Raw genomic sequence first — 20,861 nt, 5'->3', positions numbered from 1 at the left:
ACCACTGATTGACCCCTTGTAGATAAAAAATCAGAAGGGCTTTACCTGTTGCTTTGGTGGAATCTTAGTCCACATTCTCTACCCATCTGGACTAAGGCTTACTGCATTTCCATCAAATCAATATGAGAGCCTATTAGACAAAAGGCATTTTTCCCTGGATGGGGAGGTTGAAACAATGAGCACCTGGTGGTCACAGAACACTCTACAGACTACAGTTTACATTCCTGGCTGTATTGAGCTTCTATTGCTTCTAGATTCACTTCTCCATCATACCTGTCCTCTGCAGCTGACTGTGGATAGGGCTCTACAGCCTACATTAAACCTTTGTTCAGATGACATGAGATCATTTCCCAAAGGGGAAGGAAGTAAGGCACAGGCATGAAAATGCTACTGTTTTATGAAATGACAGGGCAATGGGAGAAGGAAATTAAGAGCCCAAAGAGTGAGGACTTCTGCTGTAGACAGCTGCTTGTGAGGGGGTTGGCTGGCTCTGTCCTCTTCTCAGTCTGCAGGCCAGTGCTTGCACACCAGCCCATATGGACAAGCTGGCCTGGCCCTCACACAGGCCTGGGCCATGGCAAGAGCACAGCAGGATCAGCTCAGGCAGTGCCTGAATAGGAAGGGTCTAGGGAGGAGCCAGGTGCTGCTTCACACCAATGGAAACCGGAAGGGCTTTGCAAATAGTCAGGAGTTTGTCTTTTCACACTATGGAACTCTCAAATATCTGTCACCAATGCAAAGAAAGGTTCTCAAGAATTGTATTATAAAACAGAACAATGACACAACATAAGCTTACACATTCATATTTACATTATATTCAAAATATATTACAGTTTTAATTTATGAACAGAAATATCCTGTCTTTTCTTCTTTTTCTTTTCTGCTTTCTTTGCATCATTGATTTGCATTTTTACTTGATCTTGTAATTTAGAAAAGAATGCTTGAGAGGACTTTAAGGCTTTGTCTTTACCTTCATCCTGCAATTAAAAACAACACATGCTTATGCTGTAAAATGTACTTATAAGTGAAAAAAGCCAAAAATAGTACATCACCATTACAACAACATATACAACCATAAATATGAAAAAAAAGGACTAGAATTAAAGAAAACTAAATCAGTTAGCATAGAGGTATTCCATACTGCTACAACAACGTTCTTATAATCTAAGAGAGAAAGGAGTGAAAGACAAACTGCTGCCAGTACCCAGGTTATTGTGAGGACCCTACATGAAAAACCCCAGAACATTAAAGGTTGCGATTCCAGCCGGTCAGCATCACGCGCCTCCATCCCGCAGGTGGGCTGTCGGCTGGCTCAGACATTCCAGTCACCCAGTGCTTGCTATCCACTTCCCCCACAAAGGTCCCCTTGAGCAATTTTCTTTCCCTTGTCCTTACCTTTATGAAGGAGGCTTTGCCAGTTTTGGTCAGCTGTTTTAACTTCTCCGAAGCTACTGCTTTGCTGTATTTCCCTGCTTGATCTACACTGCTCTTTTCAAGCAGTTTTCTCCGCTTCTCCTTTTCTTTTATTTTCATACGCTTTTGATATTTCTTTTTCCTTCGCTCTCGTTTCTTGTCTGTAGCTGTTTTTTCAGCAGCTGTTTTTATATCTCCAGCTTTATTTTTCTCCTATTAAAAAAATAACCACCAACATATTTGTTAATCAAGTTTAACAACTAGGAAACTGGAATGGAAGAAACTGCAGGGTAGCTAGGGAGCAGGCTGTGCGTCTGTGGCCAAGTGCACGAAGATGCAGAGCAATCCCCACCTACATTCCAGTGAGCACTGGTAACTCAGTTCTTTAAAACCTGAAATGCATTCTTTGACAGCACAGACTCTTATAGTGACGATTCAGTTCCCAAACTAATTCACAAGAAGGCAACATGGAGAGTTGGGTTTTCAACCTATCAGCACAAGAGGAGCCAGCCCTCCACAGCATTTAGATTCCAATGGGCTTCAGGGACATGCCAGAGGCAGCCTCAGCTCTGAGCTGCTAATGACAGCAACTGGACTGAGAACAGAGGGCAGAGACCAAGGGACTGAGGAAGGGAAGGGAAACATCTCTCTAGTGAGGATCAATTTTATCTCTTTTCTCCTCAGCTGCCAGCCTATCCTGCCAGGGCTGTCACCAGCACTGAAGTGGCAGAGGCTCAGACAGAAGGGGTGAGTGTAGGTGTAGCAAATCAAGTGAGGAGGGACAAGGAAGGCCCTGCTGCTAAGCCAGCCAGGAAGATGAGCACCTGGCAGAAACCATTATTACTATGTGAGGCATGAGCTTCAGTGTTCACATGGCAGCGATTGTTGCATTTGATAACCAAATGCTCAATTCTAGATTCAGATTCCATTACTAATTAGCATTACACAAATAACATAAGGGGGAAATGCTGATACTAAACTATTGCTAGTATATACGCAATGCAAGCAATTTGTTTTAAACTTAGTAGCACTGCTAGTATTTGGATTGGATTATAACAAGATATTGATACTAGCTATTTTAAAACTGCTCTTATGGTAACTCTCAAACTGTACCTCATAATAAAGCCACAATATAGGACACTGGTATTTGAATATTGTAACATTACTAGTTTGCTTATACTTAGAAACTGCTGAGATACACTGGAATAAGAACTACAAATGCAAGACAAATGACATTAAATAAATGGAGTCCGGCTAAAATCAACTAACTTGTAACAGACATTTAAGGTTTCAATACTGGCTTCTTACCTTGATCTCCTCTGGGGCCAGGAGAGCTGCATCGCTAACACTCACTGGGGCTACTTCCTCCATAGTTATGGCTGGCAGATTTGACACAACTTTAATCTCTGGTACAGGCTAGAAAAGAGATAATATATTCAATGGGAAGCCAGAAGGGACTCTCGCACAAAATGTGTGAACTGTGAACCTAGTAACTTAAAGTATAATGTATAAAATACTTTATGGAGATTATCTTTTTTTTCACTTGCTTGAAAGTCAGCAAACCTAATGGAGACTATTTAAAACGTTAGATATGGTAACAGCCAAAGTCCTAAGTGGACTGGCATGACGGCAGTGCTAAGGGGCGGCACTGCTTCAGGATCCCAGAGACCTGGGTATTTTAGGGTTTTCCGTCTCAAAACCATTCCAACAGCACATATTTCTACATTTTTCCATAACATTTCTGCCATCTTCAAACATCAGTTCTTCCATCTCTTCCTCTACTATTCCTATCTACCATGCATGTGGACATTCTCAAACAACCATTAATGCTGTTTGGTAAGATTTGCTGATTTCTATTATCTTGACTTTGCTTACAGAAAAAAACGCTAGCTCTAAGAAGTATATGGAAAAAGATGCAAGGAAAGACGTTTATGGGAACAAGAGTCAAAACCAGACGACTGATAAATTTCCTCATCTTTCAACTGCTGAAAACATCTCCATAAACATAAATATGAAATAATACTGAACTATTTTGAAAAACTAAAACAGTATCAAAATAAATCAAAGCTATCAATTACAAAAAGGGGGAAAGGATGCAATGTTAATTGAAGGACCATCTGCTTCAGATTTTTGCCTTTTTTTGAAAGAACTACCCAAGAAATCCAGTAATTAAAACAGGTTTCATACTGATCCTGTGATTAAAATGGTGACTATGTACTGCAATGACATTAGTATTCTTTCTTCCTCATCACCATCCTGTCCATGGAGCTATTTGCTCAAGGAAACTTCACAAAGAACAAAAGCCATAAACATAATAGGATCCTGGATTCTAAGTGAGAGAAAAATGAGAGTGTGAAAGAAATCATTTCTTCTACTGGACCACCATTCAGCTGTTACTAAAAACACTGTATTCCATTCTAGCATTTAAAGAGAAATACGGAGAAAAAGAAGACAGTCCAAAAAGCCACAAAAGGCTGGGCACAGTGGCTCACACCTGTAATCCCAGCACTTTGGGAGGCCGAGGCGGGCGGATCATTTGAGGTTAGGAGTTTGAGACCAGCCTGGCCAACATGGTGAAACCCCGTCTCTACTAAAAATACTAAGAAATTAGCTGGGCATGGTGGTGCATGCCTGTAGCCCCGGCTACTCGAGAGGCTGAGGCAGGAGAATTGCTTAAACTCAGGAGATAGAGGTTGCAGTGAGCCAAGATTGTGCACTCCAGCCTGGGCAATAGAGTGAGATTGTCTCAAAAAAAAAAAAAAAGAAAAAAAAGGAAAAAAAAAAAAAGCCACAAAAAATGATAGCTGTGATTGGTAAATGGAGTCTACAGAGATGGTGTGTGAAATACCAACCAGAACATGAAAAAAGTAGTATCAAAGAGAACCTACACTAGCAATTCTACATTTCTTATGGGAAAAAAGAAAGGCTTTTCATTTGGGGCACATAGACACAAATACATTCACTTCTCCTTCACTTCCCAATATTCCAAGGAATGTCTAACTGCTTCCCTGCATTAGATCCTAGCTAGTGCAAGGAACAGAGTGGAACAGTAGATGCATTTTGTGCTGCCTGAAGACAAGTAGAGAGCAATGAACAACTAGCGAATGCCTGCAAATGTGCAATGCAACTATGAGGAAAAGGAGCCGAGTGGTGAGACATGCAGCAAGGCGGGAAGGGCAGTCTACCCTAGGTAGGGAGCCAAGGAACATCTGCAAGGAGGGGAAGGCGTCTAGCCTGGGCAATAAGGAGCCAGCCTTGCCAAAAAGGAAGTGCAGCCTACTGGGCCGGGGGAAGAGCACAGCGAGAAAGCGCAAGGGACTTGGCCTGCTGAAGGAATCAGAAGATCAGTGCGGGTGGGGGTAGCGAGCCAAGGGAGACCAAAGGGGTGGGAAGAGCCAGATTACACAGGTAAGGCCCAGAAAGGGCCCACATCCTTCACCTCAGTAAGACCTGCTGGACAAGAGGAGTTGAGAAATTCCACTCATCTCTTCACCTGTTTATTTCACACAACCCAGAGTAGGGACTTTGGGAATCTAAAGATGGCTCCTGCCATCAAAAACTTACTAGCATGTAATTACAACTGGATTAAAAGCATACATATACACCAAAAAAAACAAACAAAACAGGTAAAAAGCTTATTGTCTGCGAAGACAAAATATCTGCATGGGAAAAAATCACCTAGCCATCAACTAATAAGAAAGGATCTTGGAGATTAGCTCTTCTGTACAGATGAAACGTGAAGTGATTGCCTGTATCATAAAGTCAGTTAGGAGCAGAACTCAACTCAGGTTCTGACTTCTAGACTAGTCCTTAATTCATGATATTCCATTTCAGACAACAACACAGGCACCAAAGGGCAACATGTGAACAAGTACCAAAGGATGGTACAAGCATGTTTTATGGGTTCACAGAAGCTGGTGAGTAGATGAGGCTCCAAGGAGTAGACAGGTAGAGCCAAGTCTGGGTGACAGACAGACAGGGGAGGAGCATTTGAGAGGGTTGGGCCTGGTGAGGGAACATCATGCAGCGGAGACAGCATGGGCCCAGAGTTAGTTCTCACCCTCCCACCTCCTAAACCTTGGTTTTCTCCCCTGAGAAATGGAAACTATAGTACCTGCCTCAGTGTTGTGTGCATTAAGTGTTAATGTATGTAAAGACACATACATATTATTAATGTATGTAATATGACACATAGCAGATACTCCATAAATGCTGGGTATAGATATCCATACGTCTCCAAACCCATTATACAATGAAAATGCAGTAAGACTGAGAGGGTAGAGAAGGGAGGAGCCCCTGTGGCTATGGCTGAGGGTCTTTTAAAGTGTGAGGTAAGTTAAAATAGTAAGAGGCAGTAGTAGTGGGATGCCTGACCATGCTAGCCCCAGCTGGCAGGGGCTCACTGAAGATCTGGGTAGAGCCAGAACTGTCATGGAACCAGAACTGAGCCTTCCTCATGGAGACCCTGCCTGGAATTTACAGGAAATTACTACAAGTTTGTATCCTGAAACAAAATAAAGAGCTAGTCTCACAAAGGATCAAAGCTATGAAGGTCACCCTGCTCTAGCTACACACTGAACTGTTAACACACTTACCGGTTTAGGGATAAAGTGGAAGTTTGAGAGGGCATCCAATTTTAAGAAGAGGGAATCCATCATCTTCTGAATTTCTACATGCTCTGGATTTTCTTCTTCTGCTGTTTTTTGCTTAGGAAATAAGTTCAACAATGTCAAACTAAGAGACTTGATATATATCACAGGACAAAACACTAAAGGTCAATGAGGGTATTCTCAACTTCTCATCACCAAAGCTTCAGCTACAAGGAAACATTCCAAAAGCAAAATTAAAAGCAGCAGTACCATGAGGGTTCCAGCACCTTCCAGAGATGTGATGTGCATTTTAGGAGCTACAGTAACCATTACCTCTAATATTCAGAACTTAAAAATTTAACAACCTTGGTATTTACTTCTGTCAAAAATTAAGCTATTCCTCCTAAGATAGCTACAGTTTTGTTTTGTTTTGTTTTTTTAAGGAAAATAGCAAGTGATAACAAGTGTTGGCAAGGATGAAGAAACTGGAACCTTTGTGCATTATTGATAGGTAGGAATGTAAAATCATGCGGTCACAGTGGCAACAAGCTTGGCAGGTCTTCAAAAAGCTACACAGAGAATTACCATCTGACCCAGCAATGCCACTCCTGGGTGTACAACCAAGAGAATTAAAAACAGATACTCAAACAAATACATGTACACGGCACTATTAACAGTCAACAGATGGAAACAGCCTGAATGTCCATCAGTGGATGAGCAGGTAAACTGTGGTACACACACATAATGGAATACTGTGCAACCATAAAAAAGAAATGAAGCACTGACAAATGCCAGTCTTGAAAACACGACGCTCAATGAGTTGTCAGAAATGGAAGGCCACATATGGTATGGTTCCAAAATAGGCAAATCCACAGAGATAGAATGCAGACTGGGGTTTGTTGGGGCTGGGACAAGTGAGGAAAGGGTAGCAACTGCTTAATGCATATGGGGCTTTATTGTGGGCTGATAAAAATGTTTTAGAACGAGATACAGTTAGTAGTTACATAACACTGTCCTAAATGCTCCAAATTTGTTCACTTAAGTGGTTAATTTTATGTTATATAAATCTCACATCAATTAAAAAGAAAAAAAAAGGCCCAGCACGGTGGCTGGCTGGGCACAGTGGCTCATGTCTGTAATCTCAGCACTTTGGGAGGCTGAGGCGGGCAGATCATGAGGTCAGGAGATCGAGACCATCCTGGCCAACATAATGAAACCCCGTCTCTACTAAAATACAAAAAAATAGCCAGGCTTGGTGGTGTGCACCTGTAATCCCAGTTACTCAGGAGGCTGAGGCAGGGGAATCACTTGGACCTGAGCGGCAGAGGTTGCAGTGAGCCTAGATCGCGCCACTGTACTCCAGCCTGGTGACAGAGCAAGATTGTCTCGAAAAAAAAAAAAAAAGAAAAAAGAAAAAAAAGAAGTGTTAATATAAACTTCATAAAATTATCCAAATATCCATTTGGATGATAGGGACTTTTTTTTCTTTTATTTACATGTAATGTGTTAAAGATTTATTCTGACAAATCACATTGAAAAAACTGACAGCAATGTTAATTTTATTGAAGAGAAAAAGTAAATTTCATGCTTCTCTCTCTGTCCCCTTTGGCCCCAAATGCTTATTCTAAATGCCTAAGAGGGCTTTTTGTTTTTTGTTATTAAGACCCAAAAAAAAAAAAAAAAAAAAAACAACCAGCAGAACTAGGAAAAGATAGGCTCTTTGCCTCCTGATCCTGATGACAAAGATGCATCCAGGTCTGGTTCCAATGTCCATCATCAGCACCCACCTTCCAGCCATGGTCAGGCATCACGCTACTATCGCTTCTTACTATTGTAACTTACCTCACACTTTAAAAAATCCTAAACATGTCCTTTCACCTCATTCTAGGTAACAATAGTTGTAAAATCAAATATGTAGCTGTATATTTGCTATTAGCATTTTTCTGAGCCACTTTATATACACAACTGTAAGTAAAAGCTCCTACATGTGCTGTTTACCATCATTTCACTTCCAGAATTAGCCTAGCTACTAGAACTCCAAGTCCATCCTCAAAAACTTCTGAACTGGCTTGTTGACTCCTAAGAGAGAAACGAAACTAACATTTAGAGCTAGCATAAACTATTGCATTACATATATAATTTTTAACTCTCGTGGTCACCAAATACTTTCTGTATCTACTGAATCTCCTCAAAGATTCAAATGAAACTGTACACATCCTCCTTCAGCTACCACCTTGGATTGCAAAGCAGCCAGGAAGAATTTTAATTCAAATCTTCTCAGTTCTTCAATTTCACAGTGGCATCAGGGCAATTTGCTGTTGCTAACTGAAGGGCATTCATTAACAAAATCTGTTGGGAATCATAAATGGCTTTTGCAGGAAAAAAATGCCATCTGATCCCTAAGTACATATTAACCACATTCCCACTAAATCAAATGTGAAGGAATAATTCGATCATTATATCAGCATACAATATTCCTAGGAATATGACCTTGTCCTATTATTTAACCAGAGATTTCTTTTCTTTTTTTTTTTTTTTTTTTTTTTGAGATGGAGTCTCGCTCTGTCGCCCAGGCTGGAGAGCAATGATGTGATCTCGGCTCACTGCAACCTCCACTTCCCTAGTTCAAGCAATTCTCCTGCCTCAGCTTCCCAAGTAACTGGGATTACAGGCACACGCCACCACACCTGTCTAATTTTTTCATATTTTTAGCAGAGACGGGGTTTCACCATGTTGGCCAGACAGGTCTCAAACTCCTGACCTCAAGCAATCCGCCCGCCTCAGCCTCCCAAGTGCTGGGATTATAGGTATGTGTCGCTACACCCAGCCCAGAGATTTTAGTTAAGTGAAAGAAAAAATAGACCTAAAAATCACAATGAATTTATAATCATGTAAAATATGTTAGTTACTTCAAAATATCAATGAGAAATGGTTTTAAAGTTGTAACACCACCATAATAATTGCTGGAAAGCTAATAATTAGTTGTAAAAGTATCAGGTGACCAAAGCCTAATTGCAAAGCAACCCCCGCAACCCCTCACATAAAGCGGGAATATTAGACCTAGCATGCTCTGTCTTATACTTAAATGATGTAGCTGAAGAGCTCAAGATTTCCATTTCATGTTTTCAACAGTCACAAAAAGCCTAGATCTCTACTTCTATTTCTTTAATAATAACGGTTTTGCCTTACAGGCTTCCTCACCTGGTTGAGTTTGATGTACTCCTGTTCATAAATTTCAGCAAGGCTCAATTTACTCTTCTCATGGTCTAAGGTTAAACGCTTTTTATATTCATATGCATCCTCTTTAGGTTTTTCTTTACGTACTACATCATCCCAAGCCTGAAACATAAAGGGCAGGTAGAACATAACAAAACCTACAATTTATTTCTAGGTTCACTTAAGAATCTTCCTCTGGAATATTGTTATAATAAATATTATCAATATATTAATAAATTATCATTAATATATTAATAAATTATTATAAATATATCAGTTATATTTATTATTACTCATTATTCCAGAGTAAGCAAATTATAGCAAAAAGAAAATTTTCAACTTCTGAAATAACTATTCAAGTCACAAAGAATAAACATTTGGAAAGCAAAGGTGGCAGTACTCAAATATCTTTTTCTGTTTTTTGTTTTAAATGAGTCTTCCTTCCTCATTACCAACTTTAATTCCACATTTCCCCAACACAGTTTGTTTAAAAGTCAAGCCTTGAGTTAGTTTATCACATTTCATTTCAAATTTTAAGATGTTCTGCACATGATACTCACCCTTCAAACTCTATTTTAGACCTACAAGTGTAGGCAAACATTATACACATGTTATAAAGCCATTTCTTACTATACATGCTATATATCTAAGATTTATTCTAAGTTTACAAAATCATATCAATTCTTTAACAAAAACCACTAGGTTTTTAACATTTGAAAAAAATACACCATTGAGAAATGGTTTTAAATTGTAGTACTACCACAAATGTTAGGGTTTGAATGTCCCCTCCAAAATTCATTTTGAAACTTAATCCCTGATGTGGCAAAACTGAGATGTGGGGCCTTCTAGGACATGACTGGATCACCAGGGTTCTGCCCTCATGAATGGCAGTTGCATTTATGGATTAATGGGTTATCATTGGTGGGGGAATGGTGGCTCTTAAGAAGAGCAAGAGACACCTGAGCCAGCATCTTAGCATGCTCAGCCCTTTCACCATGTGATGCCCTGCACCACCTTGGGACTCTGCAGAATCCCCTCTGATAAGAAGGCTCCTCCACCTTGGACTCCTCGGCCTCCACAACTGTATTCTTTTTCTTTATAAGTCACCCAGTTTCAGATATTCTGTTATAAGCAACAGGAAAAAGACTAAGACATATATACTGAGTAATGTGCCACACCAGATACTGTGCCTAAGCCAAGGGTTCTGGGTGCAACCACCACAGGTCAGCCACCAGCTTCATTAAGCACCGCCCAAAAGGTCAGCAAGACTAATGGCTTCTGGCTCCTCTCAGGCACAATACTCGTCTTTCCTAGGTACTACTAAAGAGCAGCACCTCACACAACAAAAGCTGACTAGGTAGCCTAGATTTAAGGTTTGTGAACATTAAGTGAAAATAAAAAGCAATAGTCCCACTCTCAAAGTACTCTCACATTATTCCTAAAAATTTCAGTGACATTTCAATTAAGTTAAATTTAATTCTTACTGACCTGATCTCTTATCCTCTGTTTAATGATATCTTCCAGTTGAAGGGTGGTTTCCTCTGTAATCACAGGTGCTAAAGGAAATACAACATTTATTCATTAGGTAGATATCCACTAGACCACTGATTCTCACATTGCAGTCCTTGGACCCACAGCATCAGCAACACGTGGGAACTTGTTAGAAATGCAAATTCCTGGGCCACCCCCATACCTCCTGAATCAGAAAGTGGGGAAGAGGGACAGCTATCTGTGCTTTAATAAGCCTTGTGATACTCCCTGAAGTTTGAAAACCACAAAACTAGGATACATATGGTAGTAAGTGCTAATACTTTATCCAAGGTACCCAAGGACTCTTCCCCTCTTTTCCATTCTCTCTTCCATTGAAATAAAATGAAAACTCATTTTGACTTAATGGGTACAAGAAAAAAGTCAATGAGATGACCACGGTTTCAGGTTGGAGTTCAAAATTTAATCAGTGGACCATGACAGGATGCAAGCCTTTGCAACAGATTACTGCAAAAAACTTGATTAAAAACTATATATTAGGTATCATCAGTGTACTGATGTTAAATTTTTGGGGTGGATTAATGGTATTGTGATTATATAGGAGAATGTCCTAGTTCTTAGAAGATACCTGCAAAAGCACTTAAAAGTGAAGTGCCATGAGACTGGCAACTTACTTAAAAAAGGGGCACATATACATTCTTACATATGCTGAGGAGAGAAAGTAGATACGACAAAATGGTAACTGGTGAATCCAGTTGAATAGCATATAGATGTTCACTGTAATATTTTTTCAACTTTTCTGTGTTTATAAGTTGTTTTTTTCTTTTTTGACGGAGTGTTGCTCTATCGTCCAGGCTGGAGTACATCGGCATGACCTTGACTCACTGCAACCTCCCCTTTCCGGGTTCAAGGGATTCTCCTGCCTCAGCCTCCCGAGTAGATGGGATTACAGGCACCTGCCACCATACCCAGCTGATTTTTGTATTTGTAGTAGAGATGGGGTTTCACCATGTTGGCCACGCTGGTCTCAAACTCCTGACCTCAGGTGAGCTGTCTGCCTCAGTTTCCCAAAGTGCTGGGATTACAGGCGAGAGCCGCCGTGCCAAGCCATGTGTTTACAAATTTTTAAAATAAAAAGTTGAGGGAAAAGAAACATCACCCCAAATCTTTGTATGAAATGGAACCATGGAAAAAGCACAGACATGACCACTTTACAGAAGAGGGCACCATACCCATCCGGACAGCATGGTCAAAGTGCAGGGTCTCCTCCAAGAGGCTGTTCTCTGGCCTCTTCTGTGCTGTCACTTCCCCCTGAAGCTGCCACGGCTTTTTTTCTAACAACTCTTTTTCTAAAGATGCAATTTTTTCATTCATCTAAGACACAAAATAATTAGTATACATTTAGAAAATAAAATTACACTTATATTTGTGTAAAAGTAAAAAATACTTTTAAAAAGTGGGAAAGCAAGAAATGTACTGTTCTACAATTCTGTTCTTGCCTCTTTTTATTTTGTCAATGACTTCCTATTTCTGCTGCCTATGGTGGGGTGAGCTGCAAACAATTTCTTTTCCTCACTGATTTAAAATGCCATGTTTATAATATACTAAACTCCCCAGAAGCATTTGGGTTTGTTTCTGGGCTCTATTTTATTCAAGTGATCTATCTATTCGCAAGTGAAGTAATTCTTTGATTAGAATATTAGTATCTGATGGAGTCTGACTCTTTTGACTCCAAACTCAAATTCTTATTCTAACTCCTTTTTTTATATTTTTTTGAGGCAGAGTCTCACTCTGTCGCCTAGGCTGGAAGAGTGGTGTTATCTCAGCTCACTGCAACCTCCGTCTCCTGAGCAATTCTCCTGCCTCAGCCTCCCGAGTAGCTGGGATTACAGGCGTGTGCCACCATGCCCAGCTAATTTTTGTATTTTTTAGTAGAGACGGAGTTTCACCAAGTGCTGGGATTATAGGCGTGAGCCACCACGCCGGGTCATTATCTCTAACTTCTAAAAGACAACAACGATGACTTCAGTGTATAAAATGCCAGCCTTTTCAGCTATCTTACAGAATTCTCTTATTTTCCTAATATCAATTCAGTTTATCCATTCGGTTTCCTCTCCAAATACTAACGCATTCATTTTTCACTTCTAGTGGAATATAATTACATCTGCAGCATTCCTAATCTTTTTTTTTTTTTTTGAGACAGTCTCACTTGGTTGCCTAGGCTGGAGAGCAGTTGCGTGATCTCAGCTCACTGCAACCTCCACCTCCCAGGCTCAAGCAATCCTCTCTCCTCAGACTCCCAAATAACTGGGACCACAGGCACGTGCAACCACGCCTGACTAATTTTCGTATTTTTGGTAGAGACGAGGTCTTACCATGTTGCCCAGGCTGGTCTCAAACTCCTGAGCTCAAGCAATCCTCCTACCTTGGTCTCCCAAAGTGCTGGGATTATAGGCATGAGCCACCACCCCTGGCAGTTTTCCTAATCTCTTATCCTTATCTTTTGTAGTTACGCTGGCTTATGAGTCTAAAAGAATGTTAATCAACAGTGGTAACTGTAATACTGGACATCTTGTCTCATTCCTAATCTTAAAGGGATGCTTCTAGAATTTCACCCATCATGCATGATGGCAGCTTTTGGCTTAGATATATTTGTATTCCACTAGGAGTAAAAAAAAAATTAGAAATGAATACTGAATTTTATCAAATGTTTTTCTGACATATGGAGGTGACCATGTTTTTTTCTCCTTAATGTCTTGCAGTCAGGAATCATACTAGATTTTCTAATACTGATTCAAGAGAATAAGGTTCATGCAGTTGTGTGGCATAATTCTTCCACCGTGCTGCAGGATTTTTGCAACCCCGTTCGTGAATTTGTGTGTGTGTGTGTGTGTGTGTGTGCACGCGCGCGTATGTTTTAATGCTACCTTTGTCAGGTTTGGGTTTTCATGTTCTAACGGTTTCAAAAAAAAAAAGTTTGAAAGTTCTACTTTATTCTTTATATGTGGAAACTGAAATAAATTATTTGTGATTTACTGAAACTTAACTTGAAGGTCTGATGTAATTTCATAATAAAACCAAACCTTTCTTTCTTTATGTGTTGGGGGAGGGCGGGAGGAGTAGGGTGGAAGGACACTAACTCATTGATATTTTATAATGGTGCTTTTTTTACCTTAGAATTTCTCTATCTTCTGGGGACAATCTGACAACCACGGATTTAATTCAGATTCTCAAATTTTAAAAACAATTCTTTTGATATTCTTGGTATCTTTTATTATCTGCCTATTCTCATTTTTTTTTTTTTTTTTTTTTTTTATACACAGTCTCTAGCTCTGTTGCCCAGGCTGGAGTGCTGTGGTGCAATCATATCTCGACTGCAGCCTTGAACTGCTGGACTCCAGAGATCCTCCCCCATCCGCCTCTCGAGTAGCAAATACCATAGGCACACACTACCATGCCCAGCTGATTTTTTTAACTTTTAGTGGAGATGGGCTTTTGCCCCGTTGCCTAGGTTGGCCTCGAATTCCTGGGCTCTAAACAATCCTCCCTCCTCAGCCTCCCAAAGTGCAGGTGTGAGCCACTGTGCCTGGCCCTATTCTCATTTTTATTGTGATAAAAATTTTAAGATAAATAAATGATAGAGCCAAATTATTAGACCCAGACTACATCTACAAAAATTAAATGAAATTTCACTTGTCTGAAATCATGACACAAAGAAACAATTTTTACCAACTTTGAAGATATGTTTGCAATGGTATAAATTAAAATTCTGGCTATTCGGCACTCACAAAAATCTGCGGAGTACCTTAAAGACACAGGTGGTGTCAGCCGGGCGCAGTGACTCACACCTGTAATCCCAGCACTTTGGGAGGCTGAGGCGGGTGGATCACCCGAGGTCAGGAGTTTCAGTCCAGCCTGGCCAACATGGTGAAACCCTGTCTCTACTAAAAATACAAAAAAATTAGCTGGGCGTGGTGTAATCCCAACTACTCAGGAAGCTGAGGCAGGAGAACTGTTTGAACCTGAAAGGTAGAGGTTGCAGTGAGCTAAGATCACGCCACTGCACTCCAGCCTGGGTGACAAGAGTGAAACTCCATCTCAAAAAAAAAGAAAAAAAAAAAAAAAAAAAAAAAAAGGACATACACGGTATCCTCCAAAGCAGTCAAAACAGTTAAGAGGCTCACAGGACAGCTTTATCAGGAGAGACATGCTATATATATAAAGACATTAGGGACAAAGGAAAAAACAACTATCTTTAAAAATTTTTTTTATTTTTGAGTCAGAGTCGCACTCTGCCACCCAGGCTGGAATCCAGTGGCACCATCTCGGCTCACTGCAACCTCTGCCTCCAGGGTTCAAGGGATTCTCCTGCCTCAGCCTCCCGAGTAGCTGGGATTACAGGTGCCCGCCACCATGCCTATTTTTTTTTTTTTTTTTTTTAAGTAGAGATGAGGTTTTACCATGTTAGCTAGGCTGGTCTCGAACTCCTGAACTGAAGTGATCCACCTGCCTCAGCCTCCCAAAGTGCTGGGATTACAGGTGTGAGCCACTGCGCCCAGCAGAAGCAACTATTTTACTCACAGGCCCCAAACTGAAATGCAGGCACTGACTTTTGCTCATCAGATGCTTTCCATATGGGAAGATTTTTGGTTTTTTGTTTGTTTTAAGACAAGGTCTTGCTCTGCCACCCAGTCTAGAGAGCAGTGATGCAATCATAGCTCACCACAGCATCAACCTCCTAGGCTCAAGTGATCCTCCCGCCTCAGCCACCAGAGTAGTTGGACTACAGGTACACATCACCATGCCCAGATAATTTTTGTATTTTTGGTAGAGACAAGGTCTCACTATGTTGCCTAGGCTGGTTCTGAACTCCTGAGCTCAAGCGATCCTCTTGCTTCGGACTGCCAAAGTGCTAGGATTACAGGCGTGAGCCACTGCACCTGGCCAAGATATCTGTTTTCAAAGGATGGTTAATAGTTTTCAAAGGATGATTAATGTCAAGTATATTAAAAATTCCATAAATTACTAATTACCTTTTCCTGCCTTTTTTCAAAAGAGGATTTAACTTCATCAGAATTTTTCTTTACATTTAAAACACCTGTATCTTCAGTTTCCTCGTCATCTGGTAAAGCAAAGGTCACTCTTTTCAAGCTTTCTTTATGTTGTTTATCGTCTTCATTTTCTTCAAGGTCATCATCTTCATCCCTACAATACCAAAACTCTTACAAAAAAAAATATGCTACTTTCCATTAGAAAAACAAAAGGAAACAAATTTTCCCTTAATAAAGTTCTTCTTTTATATACCTAATGCAACCAAATACTCAGAACTTCCAAAATCATTCAGTTATTAAGGAACAAAAGGTATTATTTAGGTAAAATGCTATGTAAGAAACAGAACAGGGAGGCCGAGACGGGCAGATCACGAGGTCAGGAGATCGAGACCATCCTGGCCAACACAGTGAAACCCCGTCTCTACTAAAACTACAAAAAAATAAAAATTAGCCAGGCGTGATGGCGGGCATCTGTAGTCCCAAAGGGAGGCTGAGGCAGGAGAATGGCGTGAACCCGGGAGGCGGAGCTTGCAGTGAGTGGAGATTGCGCCACTGCACTCCAGCCTGGGTGAGAGAGCAAGACTCCGTCTCAAAAAAAAAAAAAAAAGAAACAGAACAAAAAGTGTCCAACATATATAAAATAAATTATTCATCAATCTACAATACAAATCTCTTATCTCACAAAAATAACAGGATTTTATTGACACAAAACCAAATCAAAGTTCCTGGTAAGGAAGGTTTGATTGCTACTACCAGTGATATTTTTCTTCATTAAGTGATATCTAATGTCCCTTTACATTCAGAGACTTTCCTCTGGCTATCTTGAGAATATCTGATATTAGAGAATCCAACTTCTTAAGACAGACACATTTGATAACTACGAGTACACATACATGATTGGGCAATTCCAGCCTACAATATAAAGGATGGTTCAAAATACTCACGTTTCCGAAATATTTAGTTCTTCTGCTTCCTCTTCAGCAATTTCATCATCATCTTTGTTTGAATCCAGCTCATCATCATGAACACTTGTTGTGTCTTCATCACTTTCAACTGGATCAAAAAAATCTTTGTATTTCAGATTTCTGGAACTTTTACCTGACTAAAAAGATTTTTTAAACTATTAATTAGGAATAGAAAAATATATTAACACATGCACATAGATTTGTATGTATATATTACTTTCTGACTTAATAACACTATGAGCTAATAACTAATAACTAAACTAATAAATAGTGATTAGATGAAAATGGCAACTAATAACACTTACCACAAAACTGTAAGACCAACTGGAACATAAATTGAACGGAAGAAGATTCATTTGTAACTGATAAGATAGAGCACAATATTTCTTATCACTAAAACTTCTAACTACAATTAAATCTCCCCTAGAAAAAGAGAACGAAAGCTAATTTGAGGAGGAAAGTGTTCTCTCCTCTCTCAAAACTTTACCTTAAGTTTTTTACTTCCAAACAGTCCCCCTTCATCTTCATCAGAATCAATATCTTCAAAAAAATCAATATCTTCCTCCTCATCATCATTATCATCTTTTCCTTCCTCTTCTTTTTCTATGTTTTCTAAATAGGCCTCCATTTCGGAGAGTTTGAAGAATTTATCATCTACTACAGACTTTTCTCTAGGTTTTCCATGTCCTTTGTGTTGCACCTTGCTCTGCTGTTCCAATTTGCTGATATCAAAGTCAAGGTCAGAATCCTCATCACTGAAAACTGGGCTTTTCCTCAGACCAGATTTGCTCGAGTTTTTAGTTCTCTCACCCACTTCAGGATCATCATCACCCATGTCTGACACTTCTTCCTCCTCTTCTAAATCTTCTAGGTCCTCCTGGTCATCAGCCTCTATCTCTGAACCATCCTCTTCACGTTCCTGTTCTTCACTCTCTGGGAGAAGACTGATGTCTTCATCATTAATTGTTTCACTAACTGCATTCTGAAAGTATTGTAAAATTGGTTCATTTTGCAATTCCAGTTGTTGCCAAATCTGCTCATCATCAAAATTTTCTATCACAAGTTTTTGCAAGCGGCTTCCATGGATCCTACCATTCTCTAATATTTTATTAAAGTCATAAAGCACTTTTGTTAAAGAAGTGAACTTTGATGCCAATCCATCTTGAATCCTATTGGGAGGAATTGAGATTTAGAATCATAGGTAATAATTTCACAGCACTCTTAATAAAATTTAAAAACCCAACTCTTTTGTAAAATCAAATTTGAATGAAGTGTAAGTATAGATTCTGGCCCCCAACAACATATAAGCTGATGACCTACATTGATATATAAAACCTGTCAACCAAGTATCTGTGAATCAGCTGTATAGATTTTAGGCAGGAAAACCACTACAAATTTATTTGCTTGGAGATATGTAGTAAATTAGCCTTAAATCATCAATTCTGCTACATTATATACAACTCCATTCATTCATTCACTTATTCATTCAATGATCAACATTTGCTTTGGCTACAGTGGTCAAGGAAAACCTCTCTTAGATGCCACATTTGAGGGGAAAGCTGTAGATAAGGAGATGGTCTTATAAAGATTGGGAAACATGTATTCCAGGCAGAAGAAATCCTCTAAGATGCAAATCCTCTAGAGGTGAGCTTGAGGAACAAAAAGGTAAGCACGGCTAAAGTGTGAAGGAGGCAGAAGGTGAAGCTGGAGAGACTGATGGGAGCCAAATTACGCGTGGCTCAGGAGTAAGAATTTGTCATTTAAAGTGTAAACAGAAAACATTTTAGGCCGGGCGCGGTGGCTCAAGCCTGTAATCCCAGCACTTTGGGAGGCCGAGACGGGTGGATCACAAGGTCAGAAGATCGAGACCATCCTGGCTAACCCAGTGAAACCCCGTCTCTACTAAAAAATACAAAAAACTAGCCCGGCGAGGTGGCGGGCGCCTGTAGTCCCAGCTACTCGGGAGGCTGAGGCCGGAGAATGGCGTGAACCCGGGAGGCGGAGCTTGCAGTGAGCTGAGATCCGGCCACTGCACTCCAGCCTGGGCGGCAGAGCGAGACTGTCTCAAAAAAAAAAAAAAAAAAAAGAGAAAACATTTTAAGTAGAGGGATGAAATGATGATTTACACGAAGGAAGAAGAAAGGGAGGAGGGAGGAGGGAGGAGGAGGAAAAGTACGGTGATTAGAAGGTTGATTGATGCAGCATTCCAGGCAAAGGATAATGGTGATGTAAACTGGAGTTAGAGCAGTGAATATGCTTAGTTTGGAGGTAGAACTGACAGGACTGCTAAGGAATTAGATACAGAATAGAGAAAAACGAAGACAATAAAGTAGCAGCCTACTTTCATGTTTGAGAAACTGGAAAGACAGAAGTGCCATTTACTGAGATAGGGAAGGCTTGCGTGGTGGTGTCAGGCCTCTGAGCCCAAGCTCAGCCATTGTAACCCCTGCGACCTGCACATATACGTCCAGGTGACCCGCAGGAGCCAAGAAGTCTGGGGCACCGGAAAAACCACCAAAGAAGTAAAACAGTCAGTTCCTGCCTTAACTGATTAACCAAGATTACAACATTCCTCCATTGTGACTTGTCCCTGCCCTACCTTAACTGATCAATGGACCTTGTGATATTCTTCTTCTGGAGAGTAAGTCTTATGATCTCCCCACCATGTACCTTGTGACCTCCTCCTCTGCTAACAACAGATAACCACCTTTTACTGTAATTTTCCATTACCTACCCAGCTCCTATAAAGCAACCTCTTCCCCATCACCGTTCGCTCTCTTTTCGGACTCAGCCCACTTGCACCCAAGTGAATAAACAGCCTTGTTGCTCACACAAAGCCTGTTTTAGTGGTCTCTTCACACGGACGTGCTTGACAGGTGAGCATGGGAAAAGGACTTCAGGGGATGGCAGAGTATGGGTGGGCAGAAACAATAATTCTATTAAACAGAAACAACAGCTCTATTTTGGATGCAGTGAATTTGAGATGCTTGACAGTACCAAAATTTTAAAAATCGTTAAAAGTTGCACAGTGCGGATATCCCAGTTGTGTGCTACTGAATTCAAACTAAGCAAAATCTGTAGTTGCTGTGAGCCGAGGTTTGAAATATAAATGAGTAATAATTTCATAGATCGTATTTTATTTTATTTTATTTTATTTTTGAGACGGAGTCTCGCTGTGTCTCCCAGGCTGGAGTGCAGTGGCGTGATCTCGGCTCACTGCAAGCTCCGCCTCCCGGGTTCACGCCGTTCTCCCGCCTCAGCCTCCCAAGTAGCTGAGACTACAGGCGCCCGCCACCACGCCCGGCTAGTTTTTTGTATTTTTAGTAGAGACGGGGTTTCACCATGTTAGCCAGGATAGTCTCGATCTCCTGACCTCGTGATCCACCCGCCTCGGCCTCCCAAAGTGCTGGGATTACAGGCTTGAGCCACCGCGCCCGGCCCATAGATCGTATTTTAAATTCTTCAACAAAATACATATAAAACGCTTGTGCTGGGAAGAGACATGAAAGTTCTAATTCTCAAGAAGCTTAGTTGTGGGGGGTGGACAGACAAGTGACAAGTTCGTACTTTCAATAAAGTATGCTAAGCACTGAGTGCTTTAGGAGCACACTGGAGGAAAGAGAAACCAACAGTTTGTGTGTAGAGGGATGCGGGCGTAAGAAGCCCAAGGGAAGCTTCTAGCCGTTAATAACTGAGGTTAGGGTGATTTCAGTAACACTCAATTGAGAGATCCATCTATATAAATGTTAACAATTTTTAAAATTTTGATAGCCTAGGAAAGTACAGACTCCGAAATTTAGGGAAAAGTGATTTATATTTCCCCTTACCTTACCCCAGCTCCACAATTTGCAACCCGCGTCCACGTGAGACCCCGGTCGCACCCCGAGCCCAGGATCTGCGCACTTACGTGAGGAAGCACTCGGGCCGACCCGTGGCTTTGCCGACTTCTGCCAGACACCGCTCCAGGGTCCGTCGACGCCAGACCCGCGGGGCCATGGCTGTCAGCAACTCCCGACACAATGCCGCATGCAAGGGAAGGGAGCCGCCCGGAAACCGCTCGGCAAACAGGCGCGTAGCGCAACGTGGATGTCAGAGCCGAAAGTTCCGCGGCGCACAGGTTCCGGACTCGCCCTCAGCCA

The 20,861-nt window shown here is 40.9% G+C and overlaps 1 protein-coding gene across 2 annotated transcripts; it reads right to left on the bottom strand.

Annotated features, from left to right (window-relative positions):
* Nucleotides 1-790: 790 nt before the first annotated feature.
* Nucleotides 791-20,773, bottom strand: LOC105465240 (M-phase phosphoprotein 10). 2 transcript variants are annotated; one of them, XM_011713526.3, is made up of 11 exons: nucleotides 20,630-20,773; nucleotides 17,210-17,891; nucleotides 16,702-16,859; nucleotides 15,740-15,911; nucleotides 11,939-12,080; nucleotides 10,707-10,774; nucleotides 9,204-9,341; nucleotides 6,009-6,119; nucleotides 2,722-2,829; nucleotides 1,396-1,626; nucleotides 791-977 (listed from the first exon to the last, which is right to left on the bottom strand). In XM_011713526.3, exons 1-11 carry the CDS (start codon nucleotides 20,716-20,718, stop codon nucleotides 828-830), a joined length of 2,049 nt encoding a protein of 682 aa, XP_011711828.2. In that variant the 5' UTR covers nucleotides 20,719-20,773; the 3' UTR covers nucleotides 791-827. The 2 variants fall into 2 exon arrangements, with proteins under 2 accessions (XP_011711828.2, XP_024643578.2); XM_024787810.2 differs by having other exon boundaries at nucleotides 20,550-20,642.
* Nucleotides 20,774-20,861: the final 88 nt, after the last annotated feature.

The sequence above is a fragment of the Macaca nemestrina genome, chromosome 13 (genome assembly GCF_043159975.1).
Source record: "Macaca nemestrina isolate mMacNem1 chromosome 13, mMacNem.hap1, whole genome shotgun sequence".
NCBI classification, from domain to species: domain Eukaryota; kingdom Metazoa; phylum Chordata; class Mammalia; order Primates; family Cercopithecidae; genus Macaca; species Macaca nemestrina.
Note: the sequence above shows the minus strand (reverse complement) of the source record. Positions and strands in the feature narration are given on the sequence as shown.